The sequence below is a fragment of the Phodopus roborovskii genome, unplaced genomic scaffold, assembly GCF_943737965.1.
Source record: "Phodopus roborovskii unplaced genomic scaffold, PHOROB, whole genome shotgun sequence".
Taxonomy (NCBI): domain Eukaryota; kingdom Metazoa; phylum Chordata; class Mammalia; order Rodentia; family Cricetidae; genus Phodopus; species Phodopus roborovskii.
The window spans coordinates 18,510,197-18,529,942 of record NW_026126448.1 but is presented as its reverse complement, the minus strand read 5'-3'; the positions used below and the strand labels follow the sequence as shown (position 1 = coordinate 18,529,942).

The 19,746-nt window shown below is 41.9% G+C and overlaps 1 protein-coding gene across 16 annotated transcripts in view; it reads right to left on the bottom strand.

The window, feature by feature from the left end:
- Pum1 (pumilio RNA binding family member 1) overlaps positions 1–18,446 on the bottom strand; it is a 109,123-nt gene extending 90,677 nt beyond the window's left edge. For 7 of the 16 annotated variants that reach the window (XM_051188935.1, XM_051188938.1, XM_051188942.1 and 4 more), the window contains exons 1-2: positions 18,244–18,401; positions 12,360–12,733 (exon numbers count right to left, since the gene is read on the bottom strand). In XM_051188935.1, coding sequence (XP_051044892.1) covers positions 12,360–12,722 — 363 coding nt within the window. In that variant the 5' untranslated portion in view covers positions 12,723–12,733; positions 18,244–18,401. Of the gene's footprint in view, positions 1–12,359; positions 12,734–18,243 lie in introns of those variants that run through there. The other 9 variants (XM_051188939.1, XM_051188940.1, XM_051188941.1 and 6 more) reach the window with 3 other exon arrangements.
- Between the last annotated feature and the right edge of the window lie 1,300 nt (positions 18,447–19,746).

Sequence of the window (19,746 nt, the reverse complement as noted above, 5' to 3'; positions counted from 1 at the left end):
CCACAATCACAACATCAGAACCTTTTAAAGTTCTTCAATACAGTCTTTCAATGTATGCTCACTGTTCTTCAAGCCCAAACCATCTCAGTATTCAAGACCCTACACTCTGTTACATCTTACAAGTTTAGTGATTCAAAATAACATCTTAATACTCTTCAAAATAAAACACTTCACTCAATAAATATATCTACTCAATGTATTCTGATGACATGATGTCTACATTCATCACTTATATACGTATTGCCAAGTGCTAGGAATAAGAGGTTTTAAAAGACTTTCTTTGAGGAAACATCCAAGTGGTCCTTAACTAATGCATACACAAGGATCACTAGGGAGGCCTTGAAAACATACAATAATGACAAACCAGCACTGGAGCTTCTGATTCACAGGGTCTGGACCAAAGACCATCACTTGTTTACTGCAACAGCATGGTAATACCCAATGGAGACATAGGAAATACACAACTCTAAGGCTAAAAGACTTGCTAAATGTTTTAACCAAGTACCACACAGGCAAAAGAGCATCCAACTCTGGAAGAAAGGGGGAGGTAGCAAGGGCTACCAGAAATAAAGGTACTTAACAGAAGCCTGAAGATGTGGGCTCATGTATTTGAACACTTGGCCCCTAATTGGTAGCATTGTTTGGGGAAGCCTAGGAAGTACTTCTGGAGGAAGATCCCTGGGGACTGGTTTTGTGGTTTCAAGTCTAAAGGCATTCCCACTGCTTACTCTGGTTGTGCTTAGGCCACCATGCCTGCCATAATGGCAATGGACTCTCATCCCTCTGGAACCATAAGCTCAAATAAACCCTTACTCCTATTAAGTTGCCTTGGTCATGGTGATCTACCACAACAAAAGAAAGTAACTAATACAGGCTCTTAAGACAACATAGCAGAAAGATCCTTACACATGCATGTTTACTGCTGAACTTTTCACAATAGCCAAGACTTAAGCCTAGAAGTAAACTGACAGGAATATATGGCACAAGCTAGGTGTGACTCTGCATCGTTGTGATCTCAGAACTTGAAGAAGGATCGGGTTAAGGTTATGCTTGGTTACATACCTAGTTCAAGGTTAGCCTAACCATCAGGAAAGGAGGGGATAATGGAAGTTGGTACATATACATAACTGTATCTTATCAGCTGAAAGAATGAAATTAAGATTGTCAGAGACAGATATAAGAATAATGATGTTAAAAACCAGGCACAGGACAGGCAGTGGTGGTGCATGCCTTTAATCCCAGAATCCATCTGGGAGGCAGAGGCAGCGGCAACAACAGGAGGAGGGGGCACAGACAGATAAAGGTTACATGTTTTTCCTCACAAGCAATATCTGAATTTAAGCCCCCCACAAGGTCCAGTTTGGTTTTGTGTTTTGTCTGAGTTTTTTTTTTTTAATTGGGGGGGGTGCTCTGCTTTGTTTTTGTTGTTTGTTTTGTTGGTTGGTTGGTTGGTTTGGTGAAAGAATTTCTCTGTCTAGTCCTGGCTGCCCTGGAACTCACTCTGCGACCAGGCTGGCCTCAAATTCACAGAGATTCACCTACCTCTGCCTCCCAAGTGCTGGGATTAAAGGTGTGTACCTGAGTGTGTGTGTGTGAGTGAGTGAGTCAGTGAGTGTGTGTGTGTGTGTGTGTGTGTGTGTGTGTGTGAGAGAGAGAGAGAGAGAGAGAGAGAGAGAGAGAGAGAGAGAGACCAGAAAAAATAGAGGACATATCTCTGTGTCCTGCGGTTTTTCTTTCCTGCCTGGAGCTTTTTGTAGCCAGAAGCTTTCTGTCCCACCTGCCAGTCCCTCAGCCACTTATAATCATTTAGAGTCTTAATATTAATTATAATTGTTTGGCCAATGGCTCAGGCTTATTACTGGCTAGCTCTTACATTTAACTTAACCCATTTCTATTAGTTTATATTTTACAACAAGGCTCATGGCTTGTTACCTAACATATTGCTTCTCCTTCCGCAACTGGTTATCTCCTCTGACTCTACCCTTCTCTCTATATCTGTGCTTAAATTTCCAGCCTAGCTCTATTCTGCCTGGCTACTGGCCAAATCAGCTTCTTTATTAATCAATAGTAATATAACATATTTACAGCATACAGAGGGATGTTCCATATCATTTCCCCTTTTCTGTCCAATTAAAAAAGTTTACAGTTACCAATGTGGGACTCTCAAGTTTCCATGCAAGACCTAAGAAAGCTTAAAGAAAGGGAAAGGGGGTTTCCCTGAATGATTACACAGAACTGAGGACAGCTCCGTGGCTGTGTCTCTCATGCAGAGACACCGGGATTGAACACAGAAGATGAGAAGCTACTGATTCCTTCCAGGCTAATATGATTTGATCAAGTAAGACCTGGAGAAGTCTCTAATGAGGGCAATGGCCCAGGTGATCCAACATCCCAAACAACTTCAAGGCAACTCACTGAGATTATGCCGCCTCGCAGACTACTACAGCCAAGATTTAGGAGAAAACATTGCCAAGAGGGGTGAAGGGGTGGTATGGATGGTCTTTGGCTATTTGGTAGGTTATGGATGTTTATTATATTTAGGAGAATAAAGGAATACAAAATAAAAGACAACTATTTACCACATATATTTTGCATTAGTATGGATTTTGGTACAGTGATATAAACTTCATTTGTTACACTGTGTATGTTTCTATTCTTATTTTTCAAGATAGGCTTTGAAGCCTATCCTGGAACTAGTTCTGTAGACTTAGGCTGGCCTTGAACTCACAGAGATCCTCCTGGCTCCTGAGTGCTAGAATTAAAGGTATGTGCCACCAACTCCTGGCTGTTTTCTATTTTTGTTTTAAAGATTTTTGTATATTGATATAAATTTAAAGTCAATTTTGTTATACGATATGTATTTTTCTACTCTTAAGGTATTATTTTATGCAGCACATTTAAAAATGTAGTTAAGAAACAGAAATTAAGAGTCATGTAAGTTAGATTTCCTATATGTGCAGTGATATATTTCAGGTGGATAGATAATTTTCAAACACTTCAAAGACCTACAGAATATAGCATTTAAAATGTTTTAAGAACTTATGACTTTTCTCAAAAGTGAGACATATCTACTCCTGGCAGCACCAATTACTTCAAGAGGATGATGAGCATCAAAGAAGCTCCTTATGGAGATTGCTTTCAATGTGACAAAGCTAGACATTTGGGCAAGAAACTCCCTGGCCTGGACTGCTCAACTGTGTGCTGTATAAACTGGACATGCAGGACCCACAGGAGAGTGACTGCTGAACTTGCCAAAACAAGATTGGACGGTCCTTCAGGGTTCCTACTTCATGGAAGAGTCTGCCAGACAATCTACAGGATACAGAGGAAAGTGACTGACAAACTGCTAAAATAGGCCAGACAGTTCCAAACTTTCTGCTTCACTGAGAAGTGTGCTAGATACTGTAGTCCTGTAGGCTGAAAATGGATGCCCCAATGTTACAGAAGAACTTTGGGTGACTGTCTGGGCAGCCAAGTATCTCTGTTATTGCTAGAGTTTTGGAAGTTGCTTACAATACACTTCCTGTTTAATTAGGTAATATTATATCCTTCTGGGTTCTTCATAGGAGTTGAGGACTAGATATAGTTTTCCTTAGCTATGACAGGATAAATTAGATATAAAAAAACTCACACAGAGTATTATCTTTAATTTTGCCAAATTATAACTGTAATTCTTACTTGATACCTGTTTTTTACATGTAATTTTACAATATTCAAGTTAAAAACCTTCCTTTTTGACTAGACAGAAAAGGGGAAATGATGTGGGATGTCTCTCTGTACACTGTGAATATGTTTTATTACCATTGGTTTGGCCAGTAGCCAGGCAAAATAGAGCCAGGCAGGAAATCCAAGCAGAGATAAAGGGAGAAAGAAGGTGGGGTCACAGAGATGCCAGCAGCCACCAGGGAAACAAGATGTGAGGTAAAATATAGATTAATAGAAATGGGTTAATTTAGTTTTAGGAGCTAGTTAAGAATAAGCCTGAACTAACAAACCAAACAGTTTGTAATTAATAATAAGACTGTGAGCGGTTATTCGGGAACTGTCAGGCGGGAGAGTAACACCTGGCTACATAGAATTATGAAAGAAAGGTTAAGGAAGTTCTAGAGACAAGGAAAGGATAATGGAATCTATGCCACAAGAAAGCAGAGGGGCAGGAGAACAGAGGCAGGAAACAAAAAACAAAGTATAATGATATATATTTTGTGAAAATAATAATAAAACCCATACTCTCTTTGTTAGCTTAAAAAAATTAATTAATAAAAAATGCTCTATAGAGCTAGAGAAATGGCTCAGTGGTTAATTAACAGCACCAGCTGCCCTTCCAGAGGTCCTGAGTTCAATTATCAGCAACCACATGATGGCTCTCAACCATCCGTAATGAGATCTGGTGCCCTCTTTCTGGACTGCAGGTATACATGCAGGTAGAGCACTGTATACATAATAAATAAACCTTAAAAAAATAAAACAGAAGATGGGTTGGAGGCCAGGCGGTGGTGGCACACCTTTGATCCCAGCACTCAGGAGGAAAAAAGAAATAGTGATACTGACAACACCAATGACTCCCTGCAAAGCTGGGGTCCAAACATAAGTTACTCAGAAAGCAGCACCACTGCTGAACTCCATCTCCAAACCTGGATGAGCCCCTCAAACACTGAGCTACACTAAACAAGGGATTCAAAAAGAACCAGAGGCTGTATCCAATTTAAAGTTCTGAACAGGCCATCCACAGACTACATTAGATTGGTTACCCAGGGCTGGGGAGTGTTAGGGTATGAGATCTACTGGTGATGAGAATGCTCTGGCTGTGATGATGGCAAGGCACCTGTGTAAATAGCCAACAATTAACACTGTCGATACATACAACATTGAGGACATCTTTTAGGCTCCCTGTTTCTGCACATTACAAACCACTTTCCTGAAAACATATTAATTCTAAAAGTACTTCAAAGCTGGAAATGTATCTGGGCAGCAGCAGACTTGCCTAACATAAGCCAAGTCCCAGGCTCCAAACCTCATTATCTCCATTAAGTAAATAAGTAAACTCACACAACCTATTGCAATCTGTACACCATTTGCACAATATTCCCAGCAGAGAACAAAGTACTACACTAAGTTTATATTATAACCCCTTGTATCCAGAAAAAACGAAGAAACTGAATGGAAACACAGCAAAGCAAATGGGAGGTTTAAAAAAAAAAAAAAAAAAAAAAAAAAAAACCAGACAACTGGGGCTGGAGAGATGGCTCAGTGATTAAGAACACCAGCTGCTTTTCCAGAGGTCCTGAGTTCAATTCCCAGTAAACACATGGTAACTCACAACCATCTCTAAGTAATCTGATAACCTCTTCTGACATAAAGTTGTACATGCACTTATACACATAAAATGAACAAAGAAATCTTTTTAAAAAGAAAACTACTCCCAGTGTGTCTTTAATCCCAGAACTCCAGAGGCAGAGGCAGGTGGATCTCTGTGAGTTTTGAGACCAGTCTGGTCCACAAAATGAGTTCCAGGACAGCCAGAGCTGTAACATAAAGAAACACTGTAGAAGGAGGAGGAGGAGGAAGAGGTGGAGGATGGTGACTACTCCCACACATGCCACTTTATCCCCTACTTTCTCGACACTGTGTGGCAGTACCTTGTACCTGAGTGTCATAGTACCAAGGTTCATAAGACTGCTATCTAAGCAGTCTTTCCACAATACTTGAAGCAAACTACTCCTTAAGTCTTCAGCAACTGCAGCTTATTTAGCGACATGCAAGGATGTGTCTCTGCCACACAGAGGTGTAATCAAAACAGGAACATCTCATGTCTGTACATCCTACAAGGCACCTAGACTGCATAGCATCCCTCACTGAGATTTAACTTGACTCCTAACTGCTGTGTTTTTTTTCTTAAGAATGCCATGGTCCCCTATGGGTGGTGACACACGCCTTTAATCCCAATACTTGGGAGGCAGGCAGATCTCTGTAAATTCGGGGCCTGATCTACAAAATGAATTCCAGGATGGCCAAAGTCTACACAAAGAAATCTTGTCTCAGTAAACAGGGAGGGAATTTCATGGCCAGGATGATAATATACACCTTTAATCCCATCTCTGTTGAGTCTGAGACCAGCCTGGTCTACAACATAAGTTCCAAGCAAGCCAGAGTTACATGGTAAAACCCTGTTTCAAACATATTTTATAATTCACTCCACTCTTTTCTTCAGACAGATGTTCAAAGCAAGCTGATTGTTATACACTGTTTCTGTGAGTTTTTGGTTTACTTGTTTTTAATTCTGAAATAGTGTCTTTGTATAGCCCAGGCTGTCCTTAAACTCAAAATAAATTCTGAATTATGCCATTTTGTTTTCCATTGTGACATCTATCATCTATCATGACAGATATCAGCTCCAGGGAATCTAGAATCCTGACACAGATATGCAGGCAAAACACTAATGAACATAAATAAATATTTTTTTAAAAAAAAGATGCCCACACCAGATCAAAGGAACAACAGTACAGGGCCAGATAGTCCATCTATGGATCTGTCTGCCCATCTGTAACCATCCCTTATGATGCCAAAATACAGTGAGAACTACAGATTCTAGTTCCAAAAACCACAGGTAAAACCACATGAAGTATGCTCCATGGAACTGTGGCCAGGACAGAGCTACTTAGGTCTGCCTTGACAACCCAATATAAAGGCCACAGTTCAACCATGAACTTTAAAATGTTTCCCCTATTTCACCACCTACTTTATCACTCAGTATTTTACAGAGAAAATAGATTTCACAATAAGAGTACAACAATCACATGTCAAAGATTTAAACTTTAGTTTTGTAAGATGAAATTTTCACTGCTAGTCAAAAAAAGCCTGAACCATAAAAATTACTATTAAAATATAGCTCATTTACATGAAAAGATGGGTCTTCAACTTCTTTTCTAGCTATGGATGCTATAATATGCACAACATATTTGCTACTGATGTCTGGAAGCAGTGTCTGTCTGTACTCTCATGACTGACTTTACAGCCCACCACCACCACAAGTTAATCTTCCCTCACTCTCCTCCAGAGACCTCTAGAGTTCAAAACTAGGGGCTTAGAAGCTCCAAAATAAATAAAATATAGTAATTTTAGTTATTAAATCAAATCATGCAGTAAGTTATATCCTTTCATTGTTGGGGGCATGAGTTAAAGCAAGGATTCACTACAAAGCCTAGGCTGCCCTCCAACTCACTATTCTTCTGCCTTTACCTAGTGAAGAGTGGGATTAGAGCCTAGACCTATCATGTCCATATTATTTACTGGGGAGTACCTCCTATGTCTCCTTTTCCCTAAGAACGTAGCATATTACAGCCAGCTCTGACGTGTGTGACTTGAAACCCAGCACTCAGAAAGAGACTACAGAATCTTTGGAGTTTGAAGCCATCCTGATCTACAAACCAAGTCCCAGGCCAGTCAGAGTTACATATACTGATTCTGTCCTTAAGGAGGTCAGTATTGTAAAGTGGATAACCCAAATGTTGTATATATAATATCTGCTTATAATCCCATACACTTGAGAAGCTAAGGCAAGAAAATTTTAAACTTATGGCCAGCCTGGGCAAAATAGCAAGATTGTTATGTCAAAACAAAATTGATTAAAAAAAATTTTTTTAAAAATGTGGACTGGAGAGATGGCTCATCAGTTAAAGAACAGTTGCTACTCTTAAAAAGGACCCCAATTTGGTTCCCAGCGTCTATATGGCAACTCAGAACCTTGTGTTAATTACAGTTCCAGAGGATCTCATGCCCTCTTCTGGACTCTGTGGGCACTGCATGTGGTTCACTTACATGAAGGAAAAACAGAAAAACTTTTTTTTAAAAGGTTAAAATGAGCCGGGCTGTGGTGGTGCACGCCTTTGATCCCAGCACTCAGGAGGCAGAACCAGGAGGATCTCTGAGTTCAAGGCCAGCCTGGTCTATAAGAACTAGTTCCAGGACAGCTTCCAAGGCCACAGAGAAACCCTGTCTCAAAAACAAAACAAAAATTAAAATTAAAATGTAGTTTTTCACCAAAAGGAGGAACATGAATCTAAAGTATCTTGGCACCATAAGTACAAATTCCACCACAGACTGGGAGTCTCACTGTTGAAAAGCATTTTACCAATTTGATTTCATTTTTGTCCCATTATAACTGGGCATTCCTGCACACCTTTAATCCCAGCACTCAGGAAGCAAGCCAGATGTCTGTAAATTCAAAGCCAGCCTGATTTACGCAGCCAGTTCAGGCCAGCCAGGGCTGCAGAGTAAGACTAGATCATCTCCAAAACAAAGCAAATAATAGCAAAATGAAAAAATAAATTTGATCATTTAAAAGAAAAACAAAACCAGGCAGTGGTGGTGCTAACCTTTAATCCAGCATTTGGGAGGCAGAGGCAAGCAGATCTAGGTGAATTCGAGACCAGCCTGGTCTACTGAATGAGTTCCAGGACAGCCAGGGTGATAGAGAAACCCTGTCTCAAAAACAAAAAATAAAGAGGAGAAGGGAGGATGATGGAAGGGAGGGAGGGAGAGAGGGAAGGAAGGAGGGAGGAAGAGAGGGAGGAAGGAAGGATAGGTAGGTGGGGGGATAGGTGGATGGGTGGGTGGATGGGTAAAAAGGCTCAAAAAATAGCCCCCAGCAAAGAAAAACAAATAACCCAGTAGTGTAGTAGTAGGTACTGGAGTAAGATCACTTCATATTGAGACCACATCTCTACAGAAATAACTTCCCGACGTTATTATTAAGACATTACTAACCCTCATAAAAGAAGAACACACACCAAACACACTGTTCATAGGAAAGAAAACAAGACTTCAATCACATTTTGATGAGACAAGAGTCAACATCATTTGTATTTATCTACTATCAAGCTTATGGTCTCTACCTTTCCAGCAAAGCCTAAGAAAGAATGTGCTACTTAACTCCAACAGTTCTCTGAGGTCTAGCATGTTTTCCTGGGAAGGCAGAAGTCTACCTAGAGCTGAACCCACACTTCAAAATTGTATCTGCTGGACATGGTGGTGGCACATTCTTGTAATGCCAGCACTAAAGTCTGCCTCATAACTAAGCTTTAGTTTCTTGTCCCTCACAAAAGGCTCTTAGCCACAGAACGGGAAGGATCAAATTCAGGAACTACAGAACTCAGTGCCTAGAACCTGTTTGATTCTCAAGAACTCTTTCAATCTATCTGAGAGATCACACAACTTCTCACCCTCACCTATAAGAGTGGCTGAGAAGGGTAGAGTCTCTACCCAGTCATGTCCCTTTGTTCTAGCATTCACCCTGCTCACTGCTGAGATAACAAGAGTTGGCCACCTCAGCTACCTTTAAAAAACAAAAACAACCAAGGCCTTAGCCTAGCCCAGTTGCCTTGAAACACACTCCTGCACAGCCCTCTGATGTATTCTCTGCACTTCAGTCACAAGGTTCTACCTTTAGCCTTGCATTTCCAGGACAGCTAAACTGTAATACTCACTTGTCTGAGGACAAAATTAAACAGCTCCTGTTTTTTGCCTCAATTAACAAAAAATTACATACTTCCAGGGGAAAAGACACCAGAAAGACACAAGAACCCCTGCCCTATAGTAGCTTGGTCCAAAAAGACAAATACCAAAACCAAACCAGACATGGCTGTCTTCCCAACACTCAAGAAAGAGGCAAGAGGATCCTTCACATTCCAGGCCACCCAGGACTACAGACCAAGTAATATGCTATCAACTACCCCAACCAAAAAACAAAGGATATTACAATACACTATAATTACTGTGTAAGTAAAATATATGGATTCCCCATATACTATGTATCAGCTACCCAGAATTCTCTACCACTGTGTATTACTGGAATACCCTCCCCATTGCTAATTCCAAGCCAACCACTGATTTAGGACCCTGTGTAGTAAACAGATTTGCCCTTGCCACTGATTTGTAACTACTTTGCTAAACGAACTGCCTGGTAAATCAGATGTGATCCTAATGATAGGGCTCACTTCAGACAGGCAAAGAAAGCCTTCAAGAAACATTTGGTGACTTGCACCACCAGATCTTAGATCTCGGAGCTCTGCCATCAACTTCACAAAAACAAAACAAAACAAAAACAAAAACAAAAACAAAAAACAAAAAAAAAAAAAAAAAACATCCTAAGAGCTTGATTCTCCTTTCAGCTTTTATGCACTGCCCTGGGACAAAGAAAGCCAATCTAAGATGCTTTAGGTCCATAACACAGGTTTTTATGGGGAGTTTTTTTGTTTGTTTTTTAAGGTGAAGTTCAAGACAGAGTCTCTCTGTGTAGTTCTGGCTATCCTGGATCTCCTTGTGTATACCAGGCTAGCCTTGAACTCAGAGATCAGCCTGCCTCTGCCTCCTGAGTGCTGGAATTTAAAGTTGTACCACCACCAAGCTTATAGCACATATTTTAAAAGCAAAGAATATGGCTTCTAAACAATGTTTGGCTAAGTCAGGAGATAAGAGACCTTTTCTGTTTTGCCTTTTCAAAGGTGCCACCCAAACAAGTAGTCCCAGCTTGACACCTCTCTACATAGAGCATCTACCTACTGCATCCCATCTTTACCTAAATTCAACATGTTCGCTACTGACCAAATGTAATCACCTATCTCCCAAACTTCCTTGTCCTATTACTTCATTTTTAACAAAGAACCCAGGATTCATAATTCAATCCACAATGTTATGCATCTTAGTTCCCTATCTTTTTTTGTGACATTTTTAGCATTGCTGGAGTTCAGACCCAGTCCTCAGGCATGCTAAGCAAGCTTCTGCCACAGCTATACCCTCAGTCTCTCATGTTTATACCTCATACATGTGTGTTCAAGCTGGTATCTAGAACAGGCTGCAATAGTGCACACTTGGAGCCCCAGCACTAGGGAGAATGGGGCACAGTAATTGCTGGTTCTAGGCCAGCATGTACTACATAACTGAAAAACTACCCCAAAAAAGGGGAAGAAAAGGGGGAACTGGAGAGATGGCTCAGCAGTTAAGAGCACTGACTGATCCTCCAGAGGACCTGGGTTCAATTCCCAGCACCCAAATGGCAGCTAACAACTGTCTGTAACTCCAAGATCTGGCACCCTCACAATGACATACATGCAGGCAAAATACCAATGTACATAATATAAAAATGAATAAATTATTTTAAAAGGGTGGTGGCACTCACCCTTAATCCCAGCACTTGGGAGGTGGAATCAGGTGGATCTCAGTGAGTTCGAAGCAAGCCTGATCTACAAAATGACTTCCAGGACAAGCAGGGCTACACAGAGAAACCCTTTCTCAAAAAAAAAAAAAAAAGACAGGAAGAGAAAGTTAAAGAGTGGTGGCTGGAAAGATGGCTCAATGAGCACTTTTTCTTCCAGAGGACCCAGGCTCAGTTCCCTGTACCCCCAAGGTGCTGACAAACATCTGTAAATCTGTAACTCCAGTCCCAGATCATCCAACACCCTTTAACACTGCCAAGGAAAAGGGGTAACCCTGCTTTTACGGTAGACAAATGCAGTACACCTTGGAGTAAGTAGTGAATACAAACTAAAAGTGACTTTGGAGCACAAGACAGACACTTACTTTGCCTTATCACTAGCATTCCTCACCTACACATGCCTACACTAGTAAAACAAAGATCTATGATCAACCTGCTTAATAAATTTCTTCTGAATAAGAAAATAAAACCGCCAGGTGGTAGTGACACACACTTTTGATCCCAGAACTTAGGAGGTGAAGGTAGGTGGGTCTCTGAATTTGAGGACAGCCTGGTCTACAGAGCCAGTTCCAGAACATCCAGAGCCACACAGAGAAACTCTGGGGTAGGGGACCCTAAGTAAGACACAACCAACCCTTACACAAAGCACTCATCAAACAAATCTCAAGTGAGCAGCTGACTTCTTAATTTCCCATATTTTCAACCATAACATTTTTTACTTCAATTTTCAATATCTGTCAAGTTTAATTCTTCCTGGAAATTTAAACACACATTGTTTCCAAACAATAGCATCTTAAATATAAAAGTCACCCAATCCCAACAGAAAGGCTCTGCTTTAAAACCCAAGCAACTCTTAAAAGCTTATCAATGATAAAAAAAAATAGATATTTTGCTAACAATATTGCTAGAAATGCAATTTGAACATTCAAACAGTCTTAACATTTCTTTAGTTAATTTACTATATAACACCAGAATGGTAAATGACCGTGTGGCAATTACAACAAACAACCATTCTTTAAAACAAATGACTTTTGATTACAACAGCTAAATAAGCAATCAAAGAGTATGAGACAGTCATTGAAAGCAGAAAACCTAAGCGGACAGTGATTAGAAGAGTTTTAAAGCTGAAATAGGGAACTTTTTTTACCTGGTGTTCTGCATGAATGTTATCCCCTGTAGGCCATCGATGTTTGCTAGTATTATAGCCGCCTCCACCACTTCCTCCTCCCCCAAGCTGCTCACCATGCTGCCTCTGAAAGAAGTAGTCCACCATAGCGTCGTCCTGGGAACGGCCTGCAACTCCTATGGATCCTGGGACAGGGCTGGAGTGTGTCCCAGCTGCAAGAGCCTGATTTGCAGCTGGTTGTGGCTGCGCTTGCGACCCTGTTCCAGGTGTCAAAACAACAGGCATGTTGGGATTAGCTGGTTCTTGAGGGTGATGTTTCAGGTGGGGGCTGAAAGAGTCCTGCCAAAGCACTGCTTTTCTCTTCAAGACACATGCAACGCTCATTCCACCAACACCTAAGAACAAACAGTTAACAGATGTTTAATGCTTGCATTTTTAAAGACAACTCCATATACTCCAGTACAAAATGCTAAACAATTCCTTCTCTGTTGCAAGACAACCATGTATACCCTGTTCTCTACCAAGAAGACAAGTTTCCTGAACTGAGCCTCCTTTGAAGCTGCTGGACCCGTTTGTACAGAAATAAAGATCACTAGCAGCAGGTACTCCAACAAGTTAAGGTCTACTACTATAACCATGCTTGTAAAAATAATGATAGAAAGACCAGAAATGGCTGGGCAGTGATGGCGCATGCCTTTTATCCCAGCATTTGGGAGGCTGAAACAGGTGGATCTCTGTGAGTTTGAAACCAGCCTGGTCTGCAGAGAAAGTTCCAGGACAGACTCCAAAGCTACACAGAGAAACCCTGTCTCAGAAAAAAAAAAAAAAAAAAAAAAAAACACTAGCAATATGGCTCTGTAACAAATAACTTGTCTAACATGTAAAAAAAAAGAACATAGAGATTAGAGCCCTAGGACCACAAAAATAAATAACAATACAGAATCAGAAGGTAATCAATGGCTTCCCTACTCAACTTTTTTTTTTTTTTTTTTTTTTTTTGGAGGTGAGGTTTCATATATCCAGGCTGGCTTTGAAATTAATGCATAGCCAAAGCTGGCCATGAATTACTGGTCCTACTTCCACCTCCTGGGTGCTGGGATTACAGGCAGGCATCAACAGGACTGTGACCAGGAACTTTTGAAAGCATCATTAAGTTCACAGTCTGGAGCAGTACAGTGCTTGCCTAGCCTGAACAGGCCCTAGATTCAATCACCTGGACTTCCCCTACCCCACACTCCAATTCACTTTAAAAAAAATGATGGCTGCAATAAGCATGTCGCTAAACAAACGAAAGTCTATGGTTGGGGGGCTGCAGAGATAGCTCAGCAGTTAAGAGCACTGGCAACTCTTCCAGGGGACCCAGGTTTAAGTCCCAGCACCCATGTGGCAGCTCACACCTGTCTGTAACTCCAGTTCCAGACATACATACAAGCAAAACACCATTAAAACAAAAAGTGAAAGTTAAAAATAAAAACAAAAACAAAACAAAACAAAAAAAAAAAGGCCTATGGCTTAGATTCTGTAACTTAAAAGGACCCTATAAAATATCTAAAATGGAGCCAGGCAGTGGTGGCACACACCTATGATCCCAGCACTCAGGAGGCAGAGGCAGGAAATCTCAGAGTTCAAGACCAGCAAGAGCTAGTTCCACAGCCTCCAAAACCAAAGAGAAACCCTGTCTCGAAAAACCAAAAAAAAAAAATCTAAAATGTTTTTGTGACAAACAAGAGTGTATATAGATATAGATATAGTGACCAAAGGGGAGAAAAATCAAGACTTTTATCAATAACTTAAAAATTTAATGCAATCATGATCATTAGTAATCAACTCTTAGAAACAGGATAAGACAAACCCAACTCACTTTGCTAGTACTAAACCTCACTGTAAAACACTGTCTCACCACAGTAACAGGGTAGCAAAATACATGGCAGACATTATCTCATCACAGAAACACTAAAAGGGAAGCATCAGTAGCCCTATTTTTACAAGTAAAACACTACAGAAATTAGGAGCCCAAGGCATCATCCAGTTAGGAAGGAGCAGAGGTCTCAAGCTGTTCTGAAACCAACCCTGGTTTTTTCTAACATCCTAGTAATAGTATTACTACTATCTTTTTTGTTTCTTTGAGACAGGGTCTCACCATGTAGAGACCAGACTGGTCTTGAACTCACTGAGATCTGCCTGTCTGATTTCTGGGATTAAAGAAGTGGGTCCCCACTCCTACCAGTAGTAGGATGTCAAACTCCTCTGGAAATACATCAGAGAAATCAAATGTTACTAGGAACTACAGCTACTTAAGTTCCTCAAAACCAAATAATTATATTTGTACATACAAAAAAGTAAACTGGTTACAATATACAATTAGTATACACCTGTATGCAACCACTAGAGTAACTTCCAAGACTATTAAAACACTGCTCAAAACAAGTTAAGAAACCTGTTCTCTTTTTTTGAAATATTTATTCTCCTTTTATGTATGTTTTACCTGCAGATATGTGCAACATGTACATACAAGGCCTAACAGCCAGAAGGCATCAAGTCCCCTAAACTGGAGTCAGTGTCAGTGATGACTGTGAGCCACACATGTCCCCTGCAAAAAAGCACTCCAAGTACTTTTATTTTCTCTCTCTTTTTTTGTTTTTTGTTTTTTTGGGACAGAGCTTCTCTGTGTAGCCCTGGCTGTCCTGGAACTCGCCCTGTAGACCAGGCTGGCCTCAAACTCACAAAGATCTGCCTGCCTCTGCTTCCTGAACACTGGATTAGAGGTATACACCACCAAGGCACAAGCACCAAGAGCTCTTAACCACTGAACCATCAGCTTGCCAGCTTCCAAATGTGTTCTCTCATTAGATAAATAACTTCCCGGAAAATTCTTAAGACTAGCTCATATTCTGAAACTAGAATTAAAGAGGGCACAATGAAGTCTGCAATCTGTTCAAAACCTAATTTATAATCCCAGCACTCTGGGAGACTAAGACAGAAAAACTGCTAATGGTTTGAGGCCAGCTTGGTTTACACTATGAGTTTAAGGCCAACCTGGAAAGCTATAATATTCTCTGAAAAAAAAAAAACTAGACAAGGGGGGGGGGCTGGAGAAATGGTTAAGAGCTCTTCCAGAGGACCCAGGTTCAGTTCCTAGCACCCACATGACAGCTCACAACTATCTAACACCCTCACACAGAGATACATGCAGGCAAAACACCAATGCACATAAAATAAAAGTAAATCATTTTTAAAAAGAAAACAAAACAAAACCTCTACTTTGGAAATGCCTGGTATAAATCAACAATTCCAATGGCCTCCTCCAACCTCCCCCCAAATTAAACCCCATCCAACAGGACCTTATACTAGAATACTTTTTAGCCTTCTAACACACATGAATAAAATGCTGTCTAAGTTTAAGTAGGAAACCAGAAATTATTGATGTTTCATCATCAACCTAATGCCTTCTCACTTCATTCTCTGAAGACCAATTACCCCTCACACTGCACAATACATTTTCTTCTACAAGAGTCTGTATCAGATACTTTAGGCCAAGAGAAACAAATACCAAGTTTTGCCACTAAACTAAAAAAAATCTCTCAGCCAGTTTCCAAAGAAAGAAAATCTGGCCAGAGGTAGTGGTGCATGCCTTTGATCCCAGCAGTCTGGAGGCAGAGGCAGGAGGATCTCTGTGAGTTCAAGTCCAACCTGATTTACAAAGTTAGTTCCAGGACAGCATCCAAAGCCACAGAGAAACCATCTTGAAAAACCAAAAGAAAGAAAATCTACCTTTCTAATCACAATAAAAGGTATAAAGGAGGTTTTAATAAATTCCAAATCACTAACTATACTGACAATTCCACAAATGTGGTTACTACCTACCAGCCAAGGCAACAGAGCCCCAATCTACAAGAGAATTCTTAAAATAATAAATGCCAAAAGTTACCTAAAATGAATTTTCATGTTAAGAAAAAGCTGGTCCCTAAAACCAATCTCTTTCTAAAAAAATAACTGGGGAGGGGGTCACTTACAAGAATATTCAAGCATAACAACTGGCTTTTTTGTAAGGCTATCTGGAAACCCTGAGACTTCCTGCTTTACCTAATGAGGCAAGGCAGTTTCCCGACAAGACAAAACCTGGCCAAGACGGACAACTGAAAAGTGAGAAACAACTAAACACTAACATGTTGTGCCTGAGAGAATTTTATAACATCTTAGGACTGACAAACAACAATAATAATCATTTACCTAATTACCAGAAAACATCAAATCGATGCTACCTGTTAGGGAACTCCCAAAGCTCACTAAAAAGTTATGTACAGTATTTGAGGTGTGATTTTTTTTTTCTTACAAAGCAGGTGTTTGAAGCAATACAATGAAGTATCAAGTTTTTCAAACTGTATAAAGATCAAGTTGTAATTTGTTTTTACTTTTTAAATATCACTAACAGCAGTTTTCTTCAAGCAAAGCAACATGGTTTAATCCACCTTTTATTAAGATAGTCAGGTTTTAAAGGTTTTGTTTTGTTTTAACCACACTGAACAAACCTTCTGTGGACATAAATTACCTTAATGCAGTTCATCACCGACCCAAACTAAACAAATTCCAACTTCAAAAAGTTGCTGCCTTACAACATACTAACTCCGAGCTCAGAACCCAGAATTTCCAAATGCACAGATAAGGAATCCGCAGCCCTCAGAAATGTTTTAAAAAGTTACAATCAGAGAGGGGTCAAAATGGTTACTTTGTTTACTAAAACCCCAAAGGCAGCAGCTTATCTTAGCCGGAGGACCACATTGGTAACTTTTCCACCAAAACAAAGAGCTAAAGCTACAAACCTATCTCCGAAGTAACTGGTTTTAAAAACAGAACGTCCCAAATGCTTCATAAATCATCTTAATAATAAGAGTAATTTATGGGGTGAGCAAAATGACCCCGTGTAATTTGCACAATGAACGCGAGCAATTCTTCAAAGTTAGGGTGAGGATAAATAAAGCCGCCTCTAGTAATATGGATGTAAGTTCTTCGATGGGGGGGGGGAGTCCTGGGGGGAAGGGATGAACTACTCTAGAGAAAAGTTACAGGAGTGTTCCTCACTTGACGTGGGAGTGGTACTGACGAGTAAAACAAATGACCCGTGTTTACCAACCACGTTCACGAGGATCGAAACTGTAGCACTGAGTAGCTACATGTTTTTCCTAAGGGCTGAAAGCCCCTTGGAAAGAAAAAGCACACTAACTGGGAGGCTCAAAGAGAAAGAGCACCCCCCCAAAAAAAAAAAACACACACACACACACACAAGCTCTCCCGGAAACAAAAGGCGACAAGAAACCTTAAAAAGCGATCCGAAACTTCCTGATGGCCACCTCTCCTCATTTAAGGCTTGCAAAAATCGCCCAGTCCCCACCACCGTGGGGTCTCGCCCGTGGACCAGGGCCCTCCGCCGCTTTCCAAAGCGATGTATTTATTGTTCCTCCCTCGGCACTGCCACGGAAGCTCGAGAAGTCGAAGGAACCCGCGGGAGCACAGAATTTCCACTCCGCGGCCACAAGGGAGGACTCCGGGCTTCACAAACCCATCCGAAAATAAATAAATAAATAAAATACAAAAGCCAAGCCGAACGGCAACACCAATCTCCAGGGACTCCCAGCAGGGCCGAACAGAGGCACGGAGCCGCCGGTAGCTGCGGGCCCGGCCCCGGCCGCGGCCCGCTCCCCACCCCCTCCTCGCGGATAACAATAGGGCCTCGCTGCCGCCTCCCAAACACGTACGAGCGGAGCGAGCGCGGAGCCTCCGCCAGGCCCGGAGGCGTCTCTAAGCCTTTCTCGGCCCGCCAACCGCTGCTAAACGCCAATACAAGGGGCGCATCGGCTCGCTGGGAGTCCGGAGCACGGTTTGGGGTCACCCGGGCACGGATACTCACGGGCGGAGCGGTAGGATGAAGATGGATTCCGGCCCCCCGATCTTCGCTCGCCGGCGCTCTCGCTCCCCCTTACCTTTCACTCCGACAACATGGCGGCCCACTGGGGACTGGGCTGGCGCGGTGCATCATGGGAGCGGCGCCGGCCCCGGCTCCGGCGGTGGCAGCGGCGTGTGCGGAGCAGGCGGGCGGGCGGCTCTGGAACAGGTTGCCCAGTTGCCATGCCAACCGCAGGGCCTGCGTGAACTCGGGGAAACTCGCAGGCCACACAACCGCTGTGCCCGCCCGCAGGGACTAGCGCGCGCCGCGGAGTAGGGAACCGGGAAGGAAGGCGCCAGAGCGCCGGGCCCGCCGTGGGGGGAGGGGGCGCCGCCCGCGCATGGCTTTCGCGCAGCACGGCCCGAGGCTGGGTTCGAACCCCTCCCAGCCTCCTTGCTCGTGGCTTTATCGTATCATCCTGCCTCCATTTCCCCATTGTAACATACAAAAGAAAAGGGTAATAGCTCCTTAACACAGGACGCCCGCACCTCAACCTGGTTTGCAAGATCTGGCTGGAGCACGATGACAGTGCCTGGACCCTTGTTCAAAAGTGATTAGAAATTTCAAGATGGAGCTGAATGATGGTGGTGCAGCCGGGAGAGTCAGAGGCAGGCTGAGTTCGAGGCCAGTCTGGTCTATGACAAAGCCAGTTCCAGGACACCCAGGGCTACACAGAGAAATCCTGTCTCAGAAAAAGAGAGAGGAGAGAGATGGGGGTGGATTTCAAGATGTCACAGCAAATTAAGCTGAGAACTTGAAGCCAAAGGTATTTATTTACAAGCACTCTTGTATGTTTGGCTAGTTTTGGGTTTTTTGTTTTGTTTTGTTTTGTTGTTGTTGTTGTTTTTGTTTATGAGTCAGGATCTTTGTTATAGCCCTAGGTGGCCTCAAACCTGAGATCCACTTGCCTCTGACTCCCAAGAACCACTCAATCTTACTATTCCCTGTTGTCATTCTGTCCACTTGCCAGAATGAATGGAACTGTGGTGGTTTGATTAAAGTGACTTAAAAATCACTACTAGATAATGACAGGTTTTTATTACCTTTTATTTGTTTTGGGAGGTGACCTGTGGAGGTCTGAAAACAACTTCTAAGCTCCTTAACCACTGAACCATCTTGATGGCCCAAAACAGTCTTATGATCACAAACTCAAGAAAAATCTAAAACTTGAGCAAACAACAATCCTCTAAAATACCAGGAAATACTAGTAAAGAGAAATTTTTCTAGATAAAGGGGGGTGGGGAAATGATTATATAACTATGAATCAAAAATCAACAGATCGACTGCACAGTAAACAAATAACCCAGAAGAAAACAGGTGGTGGCGGCACACACCTTTAATTCCAGCACATGGGAGGTAGAGGCAGGCAGATCTCTTTGAGTTCCAGGCCAGCCTGGTCTTCAGAGCAAGTGCCAGGATAGGCTCCAAAGCTACAGAGAAACCTGTTTCAAAAAACAAAACAAAACA